The sequence below is a fragment of the Oculina patagonica genome, chromosome 14, assembly GCF_052425735.1.
Source record: "Oculina patagonica isolate OP01 chromosome 14, crgOcupat, whole genome shotgun sequence".
NCBI lineage: Eukaryota > Metazoa > Cnidaria > Anthozoa > Scleractinia > Oculinidae > Oculina > Oculina patagonica.
Window position 1 is genome coordinate 426,974 of NC_135771.1, and position 20,427 is coordinate 447,400.

General features: G+C 38.2%; 1 protein-coding gene across 2 annotated transcripts; it reads left to right on the plus strand.

Annotated features, from left to right (window-relative positions):
• The first annotated feature begins 965 nt into the window (after positions 1 to 965).
• LOC144637397 (uncharacterized) lies at positions 966 to 16,394 on the plus strand. 2 transcript variants are annotated; one of them, XM_078496462.1, is made up of 17 exons: positions 966 to 1,099; positions 1,520 to 1,610; positions 1,980 to 2,215; positions 2,606 to 2,931; positions 3,254 to 3,392; positions 3,784 to 4,094; positions 4,693 to 4,831; positions 5,138 to 5,463; positions 5,937 to 6,075; positions 6,491 to 6,816; positions 7,400 to 7,538; positions 10,513 to 10,770; positions 10,965 to 11,234; positions 11,486 to 11,746; positions 12,329 to 12,595; positions 12,714 to 12,986; positions 16,237 to 16,394. In XM_078496462.1, exons 1-17 carry the CDS (start codon positions 967 to 969, stop codon positions 16,281 to 16,283), a joined length of 3,681 nt encoding a protein of 1,226 aa, XP_078352588.1. In that variant the 5' UTR covers position 966; the 3' UTR covers positions 16,284 to 16,394. The 2 variants fall into 2 exon arrangements, with proteins under 2 accessions (XP_078352588.1, XP_078352589.1); XM_078496463.1 differs by having other exon boundaries at positions 12,714 to 12,895.
• The last annotated feature ends 4,033 nt before the right edge of the window (positions 16,395 to 20,427 follow it).

The window sequence follows — 20,427 nt, forward strand, 5'->3', positions numbered from 1 at the left end:
AGTCAATAGCGTTAGATAAAGCTTGACAATAGACAATAATCTCGAGGAAATAAAATACTTTGAAATACGCATTCGCAAAAAGAGAGAAAGAATACGAAAGAGAAAAATTAAACTAAACAACGGTCTACCTAGGCCAGTACCTTGAATAGTGCTGAAACGTCTGCTTGAAGATTCTTTTAACGCACAATTCTGATTCTGATTGTTCTGAAGGGTTCTATTACAACCAATCAGAATTGTGCGTTGAATGTTAAATTCCCATTTATTTATTTATTATTTATTTATTTATTTATTTATGTCAGTGTTCAATTCAGTTGTGTCCACATCATCTAGTCCATTTGTAATTGTAATTTGTAATGCTGAAGTAAGTAAGTGACGTATTTACAGTGCTGCGCGCAGTCTATTACCATTTGGCAAAGTTTTTGGTCCCTTTTTGACAGCTTTTTGACAACTCTCTCAAGAAGTAATGGAGGTGGAGATGACAAAAATTTTTGCCAGCGAACGTGTAACTTGAGAACTCCGCCTCTCATAGTTCTTTTACTTTGATTGAAACGAAATCCATCAGAAAATTATGCGTAGTCTGGAGAATGTGAACCACGACGGCGAATTTGTCATATTTCTTAATTTGAAATTAATGATGCTCTTACATAGTCAGCTAGAGATTAGTTCTGACACTACAAACGCAGAAAAATAAATTAGGATAGTTGCAAGATTCTAAAGTAAAATATAAATTCATTTTTCAGTCGAAGTTGTCTTCAGTGTCGCAGTCGTCGTGGTTTCGTAAGGTCCCTAATGTGAGTCACTTAATTTTCGCGTCATGTTATATTCGCGACACTTATTGTTCGCGTCACTTTAATTTTGCGATTTTCTTGGAATCGCAAAATTTGCGAAATTAACGTGTCGCGAAAATTTCATGTAAAAAGGTAGGTAACTTTTTTGTTTCTTGTAGCGTCCTTTCTGAACCTTTACATGCGAAGTGAAGGTTGCAATGATCCAGGACTGTCAGTTGGGTCATGTGGTATTGCTTACATCATCGTGAATGGAAAAGATCATTCGCATCATGGCAGGGGTCATAATGTAGTCGTTGTTGATGCTCAAACTGGTAAGTAAAGTTGTGCTTTGCTGTGCAGATTTTTTTTTTGGCTTATTGTAGTAATGAAACCGTGTGTGAGTCTGACCCGGTATGTGTAAGGCCTTGAATGGCAAATCTGGAATATCGGTACTCAGGATTGACGGAAAAGGCGGCTGTTCATGTAACCATAACACTAAGGACCATGTGTTTAGATTGTATTGTATTTTCTCAACTCCTTCCTCCGCAGAGGCTCCCTGGGGGAGGAGAGGCGGAAAGGGGTGAACGAGGGTGCGAGTGAGTCGATGTAGCGTTCCCCGCGCGCTTTCTTTTCCCGTATCCCCAACCTACAAACGTCCAGTGGTCAAGACAGCACAAGATGCCTTTTGAAGGAAAGAGTTTTTCCAACAAATCGAGGTTTGGTGTACTGATATTTGTTATTCTGATATATAGGAGCAGTGCTGGGGTCACAAAGTTTTGACACCTTTGGAGATGGCTCTGCTGGTGACAGTTTACGAGACTATCTTAACGCCATAAATGGAAAGCAAGTACAATGACCAATATAGTGTCTTCTTTTTGTTGTTGCTGTTATTGTCATTTTTGTTTCTTAGCAAATTGAACGAAATATTGATTGTGTTCTAAAGGCAATAGTTTGGGCGTCAATAAAGAAATGTATATCAATATTTTCTATAAAACTGACTTTCTCTTTAATGGAAAAAAGGAGGGTACTTATAAAGGCATTTTATTTCCGTTGTTGCTGTATTTGAATGTCTTGTCATTTTTCTTTCAAAGAAAAATTGAACAAATTATATTGGTATCGATTATTGATTTTGCTCTGTGTGTAAAGACAACAGCTTGGGCGTTAACAAATCGATATTAACATTCTAAAACACTGACTTTTTGTTTACAACAGTAAAATCGTCCTTGTTGCCACACAAGACGAGGCGTCAATGTACGCGTCATCAGCTTTTGATGCTCTCAGGAGACTGGGCGCTAAAGATCCCATTCAAGCAGCCTATCGTGGCTCATTTGCATTCGTTGGCTACGCTCAATCAAACAAGCCACACTGGATCACACAAGAACAGCATGAGAGATACAAAGGACCCAGTGAAATCTCTTTGAGAATTATACTTCAAAGCCGCCAATCACGTAAGAAATAATAGTTAATCGCAACAAAAAGTGGACAAGGTGATCGTTTTAAAAATGGCTTGCGCGCCGCCATTTTGGCTTTTATGACGTGTAATTGTTGCCCCTATTGTTAGAAAGCAGAGAATGTATTGTGTGAAACAATAGGCAATCATTACACGTCATAAAATCCAAAATTGCGACGCGCGGAAAGTTTAAAAGCGATAGTCTTTTTCACTTTTTATTGCTAGATAATGTTATTTTTCCCTTGTCCTATAAAATTTGGAATTAAGGCATTATTTCAAACAATACAACGTCAACTTGTCGTAAGAGTGGAGGTTTCTTTTAAAATCAACCTAACTCAGCCTTTATTTTGATCCTCTTTTTTTAAACTTTTTCAAATTAAATATGAAGCGCCTCTTGGAATGGAGAGTGGTGAGATCTCTAATGCCCAAATAAGGGCATCGTCACACATGGATGTCAATCATGCCGCAATACAGGCGAGGCTTCACTTCAAACAACAGGGAAACAAGCAGGGAGGTTGGACATCTCGTACAAATGATGTAAATCAATGGCTTCTGGTGGATATCGGTAGTTATACCACAGTGACAGGTATCGCGACTCAGGGGAGGAATTCAATCAGATGGTCACAGTGGGTAACTAAATTCAAACTACAGTATAGCGTTGATGGCGTGATCTTCCAATTCTACCAGGAACCTGCAGGAAACAATTCAGCAAAGGTATCTTGTAAAGTTTTCCTTAAAGCCCTGGCATAATATTTCCTTAACGTCCCTTTACGTAGGGCTTATTTTCGAAGAGGGCTTCAGTCGGGGAGGGACTCGGGGAGGTCTCTTGCGGATGAGAATTTGCGTTGCAAAAATATTTTGGGTCTATATTATGTGGAAAGGATACTGTCGGAAAATTTTAGTTGCATATATAAATACTTTATGATAAAACCTTCTATACATAAGTTTGTTACATGTGTAAATGAACATAACAGGTCTCTGAGCATGCATATGCAAAGCACTGTTGTCACAGCAACCATTCTGTCTTTATGGTTAGGTTTTCACGGGAAATCAAGACAGTGACACAGTTGTGTATAACAAATTGAGCCCACCAATCACAGCACGCTATGTCCGGTTGCGACCAGTGGCGTGGAATAATCATATATCAATGAGAATGGAGCTTTATGGTTGTCAAGGTATTGTATAATATTCTCCAGTGCCGCCAAGGCGTCGGTTGTTCAAAGGATAGATAACGCTATCCACGGGATAAATGATTGTCCAGTGAATAGCGTAGTTTGCTAATTTGTCGACACTTATCTGCTGGATGACAATTTTTCCGAGGAAAAGCCTTCACCACCCTTTGAATGAATGGGCCCAGTTAAAATGACCAATAACCAGTACCGGATAGTAATTTGTCTGATCATAGACCAACAGGGCCCATGCTGAGTTCTGATGATTGTAACTGTAGAGTTTTCCTGGGTACGTTGTGTAATATCCATCTTGTTCTTAACAATCGAGTCTTTATAGAGGATAACTGACGTTAGGAAAATTGCTTACAGCTTATTTGCTTTGTTTCACTAAATTAAGGTTGCATGGAACCCATTGGCATGGAAAGTGGAGTGATATCTGACGCCCAAATAACCGCTTCTTCTCAACAAGATGAGCACCAGTCCCCATCAGGGGCCAGGTTGAATAACTGGGGTTGGACTGCTGGAAGTGACGATCTTAGACAATGGCTTCAGGTGGATATGGGTAGCTTTACCCGAGTTACACGTGTTTCAACTCAAGGCGTCTCACGCTGGGAAACTGGTTCCTGGGTAACCAGATACGCGTTATTGTATAGTGATGACGGATTTACCTTGCATTTCTATCAAGAACCAAGTTGCCCTTCTGCTAAGGTAAACTCAAGTTTCCAAAGTTACAAGATTAGCACGTTATTTTTGACAATGACAGGTTACTTACTAACATGTTGTTACGTTTTGGCGTTATTCTGACGTATTAACGTTCGTAGAACTTACAAGAATTTTCGTTACCATCTTTGGGAGGAAGAAAGTACCGGAAACTATTTTAGTGTTTCTTCAGAATTTGACTAAATAATAAACGGTTTTTCGTGAGGGTATTCCTATAACGTAGTAAAAGTAATTATAGGTCGCAGGTAGTGGGATTCTCCCCTGTAGGTGATATTTTGTAGGGTATATTTCAGTTACTTTTAAAAGGATTAAAAGTCATAGCTTGCAATTGATACCGGTTAGCGTGAGCGTGATAAATTCTCTGAATTAAAAATTACTACTGTTATAGTTATTACGGTACGCCACGCCCAAAATACGAGCACAGCACAGCTTTAAGGCGTTCCTTTCTGAATTGTCTTTCCATTATCTGTATCCAGCTTGTACAACTTGTCCCCAGGGCCTTGCAAATATTGAAATGTAATTTCATGTCGCATTCAAAATCAAACTGAAGCCTAAGAGTTTTTTCTTTCTCTGTTTTGATGTGAAGGTGTTCACTGGAAATCGAGACCGTGGCACCGTTGTATACAATAGACTCAGCCAGCCAATCACAGCACGCTATATCCGGATAATGCCTTTACAGTGGCACATTCATGTATCAATGAGGCTAGAAATCTACGGTTGTCCAGGTATTTAAGCGAATGTTTATGGAACGTTACATGAATGTAAAAGGATAAAAATCACATCAACAGGCTTTTACCACGCTAGAATACTTCCCTGGTTTGATAGCAGCTACAAAACGAGGACAAAAGAGGAGGAGGAAGAATTCGAAGGGGAGCCAAACCTTTATAGGAAGTGATTGTGATCTCTGTTTTTGTAAAAAATTTTACGATTGTGTAGGAGAAAGTTCGGCTCTTGTAAAAGACTTGGTAATATCGACATTCAGTTAGTGAACATTCAGTCAGTGAACGTTCTCTTTTATACTTCTACTACAGGTTGTATAGCACCTCTCGGCATGGAAAGTAAATCAATAACTGATGACCAGTTACGCGCCTCTTCACAACTGGAAAGCAACTATTCCGCAGTACAGGCCAGGCTGCATTTTAAAGCAGTTGGAAACAAGGCTGGAGGTTGGTCAGCTCTTAGTAATAATCTTTACCAATGGCTTCAGGTTGATATCGGTAGTTACGCCCGAGTGACTCGTGTGGCGACGCAAGGAAGGAATGCTTACAATGAGTGGGTGACCAAATACAGGTTGCAGTATAGCGATGATGGAGTCACCTTCCAATTTTACAAGGATGTTGGTGATAGTTCAGCAAAGGTATTCGAACTAGAAAAATTATTTGTGTTAATAAAGTTGACATGAAAAGCACTTTAAACACACGATTGTATATTAAATTAAGCGTTCGGTTTCTAACGAAACTGTTGCGCTGTGTTGGCTAGGGAATGAAAGACTAATTAACAATTATTCTTTGAAATCGACGTGCCTGAATAGCGGTAGAATATCAACCGAGCCGAGTGTGTATACATGTATACTGATAGTTAATTATAGAAACCGCCATAGCGAAGTAAGGAAGCCGACAATTTAAGTGTTTGCTACAAAGCAGCAGCGGATCCCAAGTGCTAAAATGGATGGAGTGGGGAGCTGGGGGGAGGGGGGTTTAAGCAATGTTGGGTCTCATCTTGCTCCAGTAATTGTCAGGCATAAAGGCGTGGGGAGAGGGGGGCAGTCTCTCTGGGTCATGAGTCCCTCCACTGCGCCACTTAACGTTGTGTACATAATGTTGTTTTAAGGTGTTCGAGGGGAATCACGACAGTGATACCGTTGTGTACAACAAACTGAGACAGCCAATCATAGCACGTTACATCCGAGTCTTACCAACACACTGGAATAATCGTATTTCAATGAGGATAGAGCTCTTTGGATGTCCAGGTATTTGTCAACGATTCATCTCTTTGAAGTGAGAAATAACTAGCTGATAATCATTGCAGGGTGTAACAATTTAAGTAAAGCTGGATTATAATTAGCTGTCCGGGAATTGCTGCATGGTTAGCCAAATGCAATTTATGACGGTAACTTGAAGTACAAAATATTAACATTTTTGAACCTGACAAACCTCACCGTTCAGTTTTAGTTTATAAGTAATCGTGTGGAGTTTGTCTACTAATAGCCTCGTTCCTAAGATAAAAATTGAATCTAGTCAAATACACTTTGACGTGGCGACAGGCCGCTTCGTTCCCCACGCAAACCCCGATCTGCTCAAAGGCTTACTTTAACTTGCACCTTGGATGCACGTTCTTGTATCTTATATCTTATTGTTTGCTTGTGATGATCATGATTTCCTCAGATTGCATAGCACCTGTTGGGATGGAGAGTGGATCAATCTTTGATACTCAAATAAGCGCGTCTTCACAGCAAGACGACAACCTAGGGCCACAACGAGGCAGGTTGAATATGAAGATCATTGGAATCAAGCAAGGAGGGTGGGCGCCTCTCCAAAGTGATCTTAACCAATGGCTTCAGGTGAATCTTGGCAGTAACTTCCGTGTGACGCGTGTGGCTACTCAGGGAAGAGACGGATACGACCAGTGGGTCACCAAGTACAGATTACAGTACAGAGCTGACGGAGTGACTTTGAAGTTTTACCAGGAACTGCATGAAAGTTCAGCCAAGGTATGCCCATCTCGTAACCCTGCCACCGACTAGGCTACGCTGAAGAAAAGAGTGCATCGCGTAGTTAACAAACAAAATATTAAGTATGCCTCCCCTTGAAGGTTGTGTTAAAAAATATCTTCGACCGAAAGAATTAATCCATAATTTTATAAGGAAACTTGCAATGATTTGTTAATAATAACATGAAGGGCAAAATGAGGGAAAGAACACATCTGGTGGCTTTCTTAATCTTCGTGTACTTTCATTGCCTGGAATGTCAGTCGTCTACAGCCCTCAGCCTCACAAATCCAGCGGGAGACGAAAAAAACTCATTGTCAGACGACAGATATTAATACTTTGTTTGCATGAAGTTTTCAATGCTTTAAAACTAGCACAGAGAGAGGTTTATATTTGGTTCTCAGTTTGTTACACATTGTAGAGCGAGGGGTGACCCAAGCAAGACTTTATCTTTAAAGGTGGCACTGCGTTGGGCAGGAAGGAGGTGTAATTAAGAGACTACCACTTTTTAGTAGCACATTGGGTTGTGTCCGAGTACACTTGTAATAACAACCCCCCTAACTGATTGCTTTCCTGTTACGTTCAGGTGTTTGATGGCAATGACGACAGTGATACAGTTGTTTACAACATTTTGAACCCGCCATTCACTGCACGTTACATCCAGATAGTGCCAATAGAATGGCACAATTACATCTCAATGAGAGTAGAGATCTACGGTTGCAAAGGTAATATTCAATGACATCCAAGGTAAAACAAAAAAGTAAAAAAATGTGAGAAAAAAGTGCACTTGTGGGGTGAATATGAGTTATTGGGGCAACACCAATTATTAAAGGTGCTTCATCGCAATATATTAATTTATTTTTTGTTGTACAAAGTAACTTTCAGATGGCAATTGAAATTGATGGTAACCTAAAAAAAAATAGTTTTCTTGGGGGAAATACTAACGAAGTAATAAAATAAACCGAAAATAAACAAGGTTGGTAAGGAGCGAGGAAGAGTAAGACGAATTACGAACGACAATTTTTAAAATGAATAATTAAAAAGAGTCAATGATGGATTAAGTGCAACAAGACTTGGTCTGACAACCAGCGAACTTTACTCATTATTAATTTGCTAAAATCTTTGAGATCGAGTGATAAGGATGCTAATTTACATTGCATACTCAAGACCTTTACCCTCTTTACATTTAGACCTGCTCTAATACATTTCCTCTGCTTTGCATTGACACCTGGGATCCTTAAACACATCACGCCCTTTAATAGGTGCAGTTGAAATAGCTGACTATGGTGTTTGAAAACGGGGGAATCCCTGGAAAGTAGATGACCCGTCAAAAAGGCCGTACCGTGGAGTTTATATACACTCTAATCATTCAGTTTCAATTTATTGTTAAAATTCTAATAACGGAGGATTTCGACAAACAATTAAGAATTAAAATCAGCGATAATAATTTCGAATGACGCTTCGATGAATTGTTCATCAATCAATCAATCAATCAAAACTCTATTTAACGAGGGTGACACGGAAGAGTTTTTCAGCCAAAAACTTTATGGCCCTCTTAAATGTACTAAAAGTTAAAAATCTAATATAATTAATAAGCTTATTTAAAATCTAGCTAAAACCTAATTAAAAATCGAAATGTAAGTTAAACATTTAAGCTAAGCTTCAAGGTTACTCCAAAAATTATTACTAAAATAAATTATCTCAATCTAAAAATTGTTATCTAAAAAAGGAGAAAAAATTTTTTCTCGAGCTGACTTGATATAAAATTTTTGTACAAAGCATTCTTGAGGCTATTCACAGATGAAGAGGCGCATTTACTTTATAGGATTTTTCTTACCAAACGCAAGGAGTTGTGGTCGGCGGTAAGATCAAAGGCGCAAAGCATTGTGGTTATGCGTGAATGGAAGATTCACGATGCGCAGTGAAGTTTAATGTGATCCTCGCGCTAATGCGGCCTCGTTGATTTGCGCTTTAATATGTGACCAGGGGCTCGTTTCTCGAAAGGCACGGAAACTTCTTGGGCCCGTAAAGCCATTTTTAGTTATCTGTTTCTTAAAAACAGAGAAGTGTATAGGTCTGAAACTTTGTATGAAGAGAACATCTGTTCATATTAAAAATATCATGGAATAAAACAGCTCTGTTTAAGATTTTGCTTTGGCTTTCCGGGTGCGAAAACTTTTTGGGACCTTTGAGAAACGAGCCCCGAAGCGAGGCAGGATTTCAAACAAGTGACATCTTAAAGTTGACTGAAACAGTAAAGTACTATGCTAATCAAGGGGAAATTTGTTAAAAACCTCACTCGAATCGACTCGAAACTTTCTTCAGTTTAATTTTACTGCTGTGACTTACAATGTGACTTGTGGCTTAAAACCGAAATCGTAAAGGCCTGATAAAAGGGGTTTCCCCGAAACTTTTTTTTTTTTTAAAAAAAAAATTAACTCTTTTTTTAAAAAATCGGGAAGGCCCCCGCAAAAAATTTTTTTTTCACTCAAAATTTTCTTTTAAGTTCTCCAAAAGTTTTCTCTTGTTTGGTTTACGGTCGTTGACAGTTAAACGAACCCTCTTCTGTTTCAGCCTCTTCGAAATTCCCGCGGCCGCCATCTTAAATAGCGCGCAATGGACTGTGGGCATTGATGACGTATCGTAGTTGCTCGCTTCAATCTTTGCTAAACACGTCTCACCTCGACCTACAGTACTCTTTTACTCTTCTGTCTGGTGAATTTTAAAAATATCGGGCCACAAATGAAGAAACATTTTGAAATATTTGAATGGCTTTTATTTACAAACGAGCAAAACAAAGATCAACAGTTCAGTTCAATTTATCACTTTTATTTCACTTTTTAAAGTATACAAATTCTTAATAAATCAAAAGGCACATATAAATAAAAACACAGAGCATAGATGACCTTTTGCATCACAGTGTACCTTCATCTTTCGACAAAAAATGCCATGACAGCTCTTTAAAGGCACACTGATGCCTTTTCAATCAGCAGTGCAGAAAATCGTTCGCATAAGCTGTCAAAAGACGTGTTTTATGGTGATCGACATTTTCTACATTTAAAATTGAACCTTTTAATTCAACCTTCTTCTTCTTCTTCTTCTTCTTTAAATGATGCCTTCTCTGGTCGCTCGTCATTAGAAGAGTACTCTAGATTCAGGTGTTGTGGCAAAACCTACCACATAGTTACCAAATTATCTCGAATTCATACAGCAGAGATTGGAGCGAGCAACCACGATACGTCATCAACGCCCACAGTCCATTGCGCTTTTCGACATGGCGGCAGCAGGAATTTCGAAGAGGCTGAAAGGCACTTCATGGAAAAAAAAAAAACAAAAAAATCAGTTCGCTAGGTAAGTCATTTTGTTAATATAGGATCTATTTATTAGCACTTTTAGTCTTTTCTTTTCTTTTTTTTATTTTATTGTACCACTAATGAACACTTTTAGGTGTAGAACTAGTCCCGAAATTAATATTTCGTCGTCTTTTAAAATCAGTCGCATCCCTTCACCTGCTCCAATAGTCAAGAACACTAAGCGTGTTTTCCTTATATTGCTTATTTAGTTTGTAACAAATTTTTAACTTATTTATACTCGAAAATTGAGGCTTGTTATTCCTCTAGCTCTACAGCTAATGAATCGAGTTCAATTACACTTACAGTTATCACTCAATCCGCGCTTTCTCCTTTCTATCACCTACAGGAATCCCTAGTAAAACTACCATTAAGACAAATGTGTCTAACAATGTGGCCGGTCTTGGTGAAACTGTTGCCATAAGGTGTTCTTCAAATGGCTATCCCAAACCAGTTTGTCGAATTTACCGCGAGGGTGTCTTGATTTACGTCAATGGAAGCGTTTTTTTGATTCGTAATTTTGCAGTGGCGGATCAGGGAAAATACACGTGCAATTGCTCCAATGCTGTGGGTGCAGAGAAGGTTAATGTTATTCTTCTTCTCTATGGTGAGTTGCAGTGCCTTTTTTCTGTTTTCCAGTAACTGGCAAAGGAGGAAAACAGATAACACAATAGAATATACCTATTAAGAATATGGAGGCATGACGAATACGCATCCGGATACTTAGAGCGAAGACTATATTACGTGTTGATAGGAAGAAGGATGGTATTAATAATGAATGTTATTTCGTGTCCTCTGCAGAGTCCCCAGACATCGATTCCATTCTTCCTGCCTATCAACTTGTCAACGAAACAGATAGTTTTCAGATCGTCTGTAATGCGACGGGAAATCCACCCCCTGTAATAAAATGGGAAAAAGTTGGCGACAACAGCAGAGTATATTACAGATCTAGAGACAAAACACTGAGAGTAAAAAATGCGGTGAAGTCGGACTTTGGAACTTACCGATGCACGGCTGTGAGTGTGCGTGGAGAAAATGTTTCTGCAGCGGCCACAGTTGAGATGGACAATTGTAAGTTACTAGTGTTCATGTGTTTATAGACCACCCACATGCACTTATGTCGTTAGGATTCCCTTTTAACTCAAAACAGCAGGTTGTGTCTAGTTCATCTCCATATCTGATTGATAACAGGAGTAATTATAAACACATTTTATTGTACACTGTATCCTCTTCATTTCTTCTCATCCACAAACACCCTTGCTTCCTTAAGATGCTGCCGAGGTTAATATTAAATAAAAATTAAAACCTTCTTCTTATTTCAGTTTCACCAGTTATTGACAATGGCCCTCGTAACATAACTGTTTTAGAACAAGAAAGAAGAAATGTCACACTGTACTGCAATGCCACAGGAAAACCAACAGCAGAACTGTCGTGGATAAGAGTCAGAGACGGCAAAACAGTGGCTTTTGGGAATACTCTACTGATCTCAGCTGTTGACCGGTCACACCGTGGGGAATACAGATGTATCGCCGATAATGGAGTTAGAAAACCCGTTTCTAAGTCGGCATTCCTCGACGTACATTGTAAGTTGGTTTCAGTCCTCCCTGGACTTGAAGTAAAACCTAAGAAGCTTATCGGAAGAACGTGAATGTGTGTGTTACATGCACTTAAAAGTTGTATCTAATGCTTGTTATCTTTGTTTTATCAAAAACATGCTTCTAACCAAATTTAGTGTGCAGTTATACGTTTGGCTATTCTTTGCGATTCCTATCATCTTTACAAGTGATACTGAATATCTCGGCTAGTACATAAGGAAACAAAGCCCTGAAAGCCCATCTCGGAGGATTGAAGACAACATTTTCGTACAAATTGTTCAAAAATTTATTTTTCTCCGCCATTTCGGACAGAGGTATTATTTAGTTCGAGGTAATTGTAAAAACCAGTTATATTTTTACCATTTGTTCTCTTTCCTGAGTTGCAAGTATTTATTGGGTGTTTATACAGTTTTTAGCTATAATCTTCAAGTTAAGTCACCTGGTAGGAAAGACAGGAAACAGAAATGACAAGATAAAAGTCTTTAGTAGCGAAGGAAATGTCATATGTATTTCGAATTCGTTCGCAATTTAGGTTTAAAGCTCTGAGACCTTTTGTTCCTTATTTTTAAGATAATCCTTCCTCCACAAGATTAACCACCGATAAAGTGATTCCAGCAGTGCGTGGAAACGGTCGTATTGTTTTAACGTGCGTGACCGACGCAAACCCACCGCCCAGCCAATACCAGTTTTATCGTGACGGTGTCCACCTCAGAAGCAGTATTACAGGAATTCACGTGATTCAAAAGGCCAGGCATTACGATGCAGGGAAATATCTGTGTGTACCGGTCAACAGCATTGGTACTGGAGCTAACAGCTCTCTTCAGGTTTATGTAACAGGTGGGTAAAATCGAGAAGATGATATTTGTAACCAACTGAAAGATGTTTGGTGGATCACTGCGAACAATGAAAATAATGTAAATATTATATAATTAATTTTAAACATTTCATTCCACAGGTGCTTTCTCTATCATTCATTTTCCGCAGAACATAACCATCAACGAAAGTACAAGTGTGTCATTATTCTGTAATGCTACTGCCTACCCTCCAGATGAGTATCTAACACCTCATATCTCCTGGACTAAGCTTGGAGACAACAATAAAGTGTTACCACCTGGTGAACAGCTTGTTCTGAAGAATGTGAGTCGACACGACAAAGGAACGTATATGTGTAAGGCTGAGAATGTAATTGGGTTCCCTGATACAGCTGTTGCTGTTCTAAATGTTTTACGTAAGTACAAACCGGTTGCATGACAATTGAACTAATAGCACCGCTCAAATTTAGTTTTGCATATTATGCCAAAAAATTGTCAGGCGGATGGCTTGCGAGATGACCTAGTGCGAGAGCCCGTAGTTATAAAATAAAATAAAATAAATAACTTTATTTTAGTGCCAATGTATTTAGCACGGCTGTGCTAATTGGGGACACTGTAAACAAATAAACAAATATTATAAATCAAACATAAACTAGTTAAAAATCCCAGCTGTCAGATGGCTGACCAACTGGCTATTTACAAAGCATGGAGAATTTGAATTCGGACACCACCAAACACAAATCCATCTCGTGGCAGGGATGTGGATTTGAATCCGGGACCTCCGGATTACAAGTCCAGCACCCTACCACTAGGCCACGCTGCCTCCATAAAATACCCATAACTAACATTGAAAAATACCCATAACTAGCATTGAAATAATAGAATTCAGTAAGAAACTGATTAATATTTTACCTGAGGTATGCAGAGAGAAAGCCCTGACAAGTTGGCTAAACCAACAGTTTAGAATAGCAAATAATAAAGTAAAACTATCTGGGAGGCCGCAGTATGCAGGACGCGTGTCACATATCAACCTAGTAAATGGCCCAGCTCACCACGAGTCTCTCGTAGTTCAGTTGGTTAGAGCGCCCAACCGGTATCTGGGAGGCCATGGGTTCTTTGTCCCATGCTCGTGTCATTGTTGATAAATACATCTTCCATTGCAATTGATTTATCCAAGGCTTTTGATTCTATTTGTCATAATTTGCTACTCGCTAAACTAAGTGCCTATGTTGTAAGCGATGAGGCAACGTGATTCTTACACTCATATCTGTCTGACCGAAAGCAAAAAGTGAAAGTTAATGGAGTCCTTTCCGATTGGCTACCCGTACATTGTGGTGTTTCTTAAGGCAGTCTCTTGGGGCCACTATTGTTTGGCATATTCATTAATGACCTGAATTTTGTTGTCCAAGGAGCTTCGTTGCGGCTTTATGCTGATGATACGACGACGTATGCATCAGATACGAACACTGCAGCTTTTTTCATTTTGGCGATTCACCTATTGATATAAAGGACTCCCTGAAGATTCTTGGTGTTCTTATCGACAATAAACTGTCCTTTAAGGAACACATATCAGCCGTTCAAAGGAAAGTGTATGCCAAAATTGGAGCTCTGAGACGACTAAAAAGATTGGTGCCTGCTGATGTTGTACTTTGCTGTATAAAGCTTACATACTACCCCACATGGAATACTGCAGCCCACTTTTATTGGGAATTAACAAAACGTTAATCAATAAACTTGAATCTGATAACCATTTTTCTTTGAAAACCCTTCTGAATGCTGGATATAGCTTAGAATATAATTCCATTTTGTCTAGAACATAGAACATAGAAAGTACGATCAATCACTCACCTTGCTTTTTAAATGTATTAATGATAATGGACCGAGTTACATCTCCAACTTATTTCAACATCGCAATTCTCATTACAACCTACGGAACAAAGTCTTAAATCTTGTTCAACCATCCTACAACATTCGCTTCTACCACAACTCTTTCACCTACAAATTAGCTCACTTATGGAACCAGTTCCCTTCTCACGTTAGACAATCAAGTAACTTGAAAGACTTTTGAAAACATTTGAAATCATGCGACTCTTTTAACTTAAAGGCTAGTTGCAAATGTAACTATTGTATTTCATAGATTTTAGTGACATATTTATAGCATGGTATCATTTTTCAAGTTTTTAATCCAGGGTGTAACATTTAGTGTGGGTGGGTTAAAGCATTTTTACATTTTCAAATTTTTTCTCATAAGATATTGTAATCTAGCTATTTTTAAATTTTTAATTATTTTTATTATTTTTTAATTATACTAGTTTCTATTGTTTTTATAATGTATTTTAATTATTGTCATGCGCTTTTTGCATGTGCCTCTGGCTCGCATATAGAGGGCAACCTCATCCCGCGCAATGACGTTAATAAATTAATTGATTGATTGATTGATTGATTGATTGATTGATTGATTGATTGATTGATCTTTATTAAACTTGTTGTTGTTTTGCCAGGGGTTAATTAGAAAGGGGGGCTTATTTCAAACCATACAGGTATCATGTCAGTTAGGGTAAAAATAAAAGAAAGTACTATTTAGTGCTGTTTAGTAACACATGTTCACAAAATAGATAATGTAAAAATAAATGTGGTGAGTAGTTAACCTGACAATAAAAGTGTAATGTTACCTTGTTTTCTTGTTCATTAGTTGTCATGATCTACCATCTATAGAGGTGTGGGGGGCTTATTAATTAACAGAGCTGTTGTGGTGTATGGCTGGGAGAATTGTGTAACAAATCAAGAAAATTTGCCATTTTTGATCGTTTCCTTAATTCTCATTACATTTTCTTCCATCATGGTTATATGCACTGTATTGATATCGGGGCCCAAATTTAGATTTCGGTATTATATACTATTAATGACTCTGTAAATAGACAACCAAAAATAAGTCGTATTTGTAATGTATGCTCAAACTTAAGTCAGAAGGTATTTTTAGCCATTGGAAATATCTTAGAAATAGATAAATAAAGTTGTTGCATTATTATTATTATTATTATTTGTATTATTATTATTATTTGTATTATTTATCATTTGTCTAAGAGGCTCTAGGGCACGTGTGTATTGTAAATAGTTTAAATAGTTTTCCTGTTGTTTTTGATTGCTACTCGCGTACGCCAGATTACATCAAACGCACAATGTAGCCATTAGTTTCCTTTGCATTTTAAATCGCTCATTCCAATTTTAAACGTTTCTCAGCTTTTATTCATTTTCTATTTAACATATTTTGCTTTTTATTTTAACAACTGTATTATAGAACCTTTTGTTGTAAATAGTTTTGCGCTATAGTTAACTTTTAGAACCTTTTTATCCACATGTTACCTTTTTTAAAATATTATGTGAAATAAAGTTGTTGTATTCTTAATTTATTATTATTATTATTATTATAATCATCATTATCATTATCATTATCATCATCATTATCATTGTCATTACTATTATTATTATTATTATTATTATTATCATTATTAATATTAATATTATGGTTAACAGCCTTTCCTTCAGTTTTACCGGATCCCCATTTTCTTACCCCAATACTCTCAAACTTGGTTAAGCCTCTAGTTCTTAAAATCTTAAGTTTTAGTTTTTTTCTGTTTCTAATTGTCCTTATATTTTTTTCCACAGGTTGTTCAACATGTGCACATCATACAGGTTTTAAAGAAGAAAAATAAGAGTTTGTTAACCCAGGATTTGATATGAAACACAACATGGATATGACTTTTATAGAATATGGCTACAATTTATTGTCATGACTGACAATAAAAGTGTTTTTGACAATGAAAGCGTTATTAGTTTAAAAGAATATATGTTGTGGGTTTTTACAGAGTTTCATAGAGACATTCCCAGATCTTTATGTGCTGAGAAAGCAGAGAGGATCTGGGTATAAAGAGCTATCATTGATATACAATGCATTGGAGGGCTCTAACATTTTTGAGTAACAAACATCTTTGGTACTGTAGAACATGTCAACAACAGCATCAAAAACAACAACAGCAAAACTTAACTGGCTTACATTTTTCACAATAACAATTTTTGAACGTTGTGAACATTGTTAGACAAGCCTCATTCTTACACATGTTTTTGAAAATATTTTTTTTGTGTGTTTGTTAGCAGTAATCCCCTGCAGACAATGATGAAGGGTCGAGATTCAATCGCGTTCGACCGTTGGGACTGCCAGTAGTTACGCAGGCGCACTGTTGATATCGGATGATCGTCCTCATTTATTCATTCAACAAAGCATGTGGTATAACCCTAACATGAAGTATACTTCAGTCATGTGAGCAGTTACACGGCGCGCGAAAACATTAGAAAGCGAAAACTATCAATCACGAAATAGCGCACTTAGCAGCGACGGTACGTATAGATGAAAACACAACAATGCGGCATGAGTTATCGTTTAAATGGGAGGGCCGCAAAAAATGTCCACGGTTTGTACTGTACTTGTTCTTACAGTTCTCTTGGGGGTTTGGAAATTTTATGCCTGCGTCGTAAAGTTAAACTTGATGGTGAATGAGATCTTGGGCTTTAAGCAATGACCCTACCCTTCCCCAACCTCCTCCCTCCTCCTTCCGTAAGTCCTAATTTAAATATCTTGCCTTTGAGAATGAAGAAAACAATAAATCTCATCGTAACCTAGTGAGGAAAAGCCCCGGGGGGGACCCCTATATCAAAGGGGTGGGGATAAGATACCCACTAGGGGCTAGTGTCTGGTCGTAGGCTTGCAGACAGGTTTGGCGAGCACCTCCGCTCAGTTGAAGGCTACCACAACAACCAACGGTACCAGAACGGTGGTTTCCCCGTGGCCGAACATTTTTACCAAGGGGGCCACAATTCCATCCACGACATGTCAGTATCTGTTATTAAGCAAGTTGCTGGACCGGCGGCCCATAAACGAAGGGAGGAGATGAGGATAATCTTTACTTACAAGACACTAGCCCCTAGTGGCATGAACATTGACTTAAAATTCTAAATTCACATTTGTATTCTCAGACTAATATTCTGATGTTCATTTAAATTTTTGTCATGTGCGCTGAGCGCGCGCGCAATCTCGCGCTCTGTTTATTTTTAAACGACGCGCACGCAAGACATTTAACATACGATCAAGCGTTCCTTTTAAGACATCACATTTACAATGATGAAGGGGTTTCCCCGAAACGTCTGTTTTTAAAAAAAAAACTATTTTGCACTCCAAGAACACTTATTGAACACTTGTAATGTCTTTCTTGTCGAAATCAGTAAGCCACGGAATACACCATTTCTGGTCGGTACTTGGTATCGACCCCCAAGTTCTCCACCAAATCTATTAAGCGAATTTGAGAAAGTTATAGCCAAAATTGACGCTGAAAATAAGGAGTTATATATACTCGGTGATAGTAATTGCAATTTGTTGCCTGAAGCAAATGCATATAATTCTCCCTATATGGCGAATATTTTCGATATATATATGGTCTTAGTCAGTTAATCACTGAACCAACACGTGTTACCCCGGTATCCAAATCGTTAATCGATTTATGTATAACAAATACTCTGGAAAAGGTTACTAATTCGGGTGTCATTCACCTTGGCATAAGTGATCATTCTCTTGTTTTCTTGACACATAAGACTCAATTCTATCGCAACGACCCTCGCGTGATCGAAACGCGACAATTTAAACATTTTAAAAGAGAGAAAAATTCTTAAGTGATCTCAATCAATTCCCATTCCGATCCAAATGATATGTGGCATCTATGGAAAGAAATGTTTCTTGATTGCGTTGATACACACGCACCACTCAAATTGAAAAGAATTCGTAAGAAGCGATCTCCATGGATTACCAGAGAATTATTGTGTCTTATCAAAAAACGAGATTTCCTTAAAAGAAGGCAATCGCCTCCAATAACTCGGCTACATGGGATCAATTTAAGCGTGCTAGAAACCAGGCAAATAACGCAATTAAGCTCGCAAAGAAACGCTTTGTTTCTGACAACCTGGAAGCCAACAAAGGTAATTCGCGCAATACATGGATAGTTATCAACGAGCTAACTTCGCGTAACAGTGGTAAGTCGGCTAATATTTTGGAGATCAAAGCTGATAACAGAATAGTTAGTTACCCGATGGAAATAGCTAAAACTATTAACGAACATTTCTCAAATGTTGCGTAAGTATTGGCACAAAATATTCCTGTTGTCGATGTAAATCCCGAGTCTTACTTGGAGCCCACTGATAGTTCGTTTACTCCGCAAATTCCGAGTGTAAATACTGTTTTTAACCTTTTGTCGAAAATTGATGAAAAGAAAGCCACGGGTCTTGATAGGATTCCGAGTAAATTGTTAAAAATGGCTGCTATAAGTATCGTCGCGCCTTCTCTTACTTCCATTTTTTCAAAGTCCATCCTCACGGGGATATATCCAAATGATTGAATAGCGGCCAAAGTAACTCCACTTTTTAAAAAGGGCTTAAAATCGGATCCTAACAATTATAGGCCAATATCTGTAATCCCAGTAGTTTCGAAAGTTTTTGAAAAAAATGTTTACAATCAACTTTACAATTATGTAGATGACAATAAATTGTTATTAGGTTGCCAATCCTAATGGAGCATAGCGAAATTGACGACCAAGATGAGGCCTCACCCCCGCCATCACAACCAAGACGGGTCCGGGTCGAAAGAGCCGAGCATCCCATACCAGCACGAAAGCCTGAGAAAAGCGGCATTGAGAAAAAAATCTACACAAAGCCTCCAATTATATCATATAAGAGGGGTAAATCCCTCAAAGATACGCTTGTTAGAGCGAAACTTTGACACAAGGCTCAAATGCGTCGCGATTAAAGGTCACGAGGGGAGTCCTCGTAGGCCTGTCAATTACAATTTATTCTAAGGCATTCGACACCATTGATCATGAGATTATCCTGCGTAAGATGTCATACTTGGGTGTCGATCAGGTCATATTAGGTCTATTGTTATTTTTAATTTACATTAACGATCTTCCAAACTCCCTGCAGAACGCTGTACCAAAATGTTTGCCGATGACACCAATCTGACGTTATCTGCTAAGACGTTAACAGCTTAAGCTGGCTTTAGCCCCTGAATTAAATAGCCTTAGTTTTTGGCTGAAAGCTAACAATCTCAGCTTAAATGTCGCCAAAACAGAGTTAATGATAATTGGATCAAGGCAAAGACTATCTGTTCAATATGACGACGTAGAAATCAGAATTGATGACCAAATTATCGAGAGAGTTGATCATACCAAATCTTTGAGCCTTACCATTGATGCTCATCTCTCTTGGTGTAAACACGTTAAGAGATTTGCAAAAACGTTTTCTCGGCTATTGGCGCCCTTAAACAAGTGCGCCCCTTTATACCGAAAGGAACTGCAATTCAAATTTATAACGCTTTAATTATGCCACATTTCGATTATTGCAGCCCCGGTTGGGACTGTATGAGTGGTTACTTGAGTGACAAGCTCCAAAAATTACAGAACCGTGCAGCCAGAGTTATAACAAAATCACCTTTTGATACGAGTTCAAAGCACCTTCTATCCACACTCGACTGGGAAAGGCTACTTTCTCGAAGAAAGAAACAGAAAGCCCTAATAATGTACAAAACCATGAATGGACTTACCCCAGATTACCTACAAAACCTTTTCTTTAAGCGTCACTCTGTTTATAACTTGAGAGACTCTGAGGAAAAGCTGACGCTACCCAAAGCAAATACCAACTATTTAAAACGAAGCTTTTCTTACAGCGGCGCTATGCTCTGGAATAACATGCCCAAATGTCTTTAAAATGCCGCATCAGTTAATAATTTTAAGAAAAATTATCAAGAAGGTAGCTGACGTA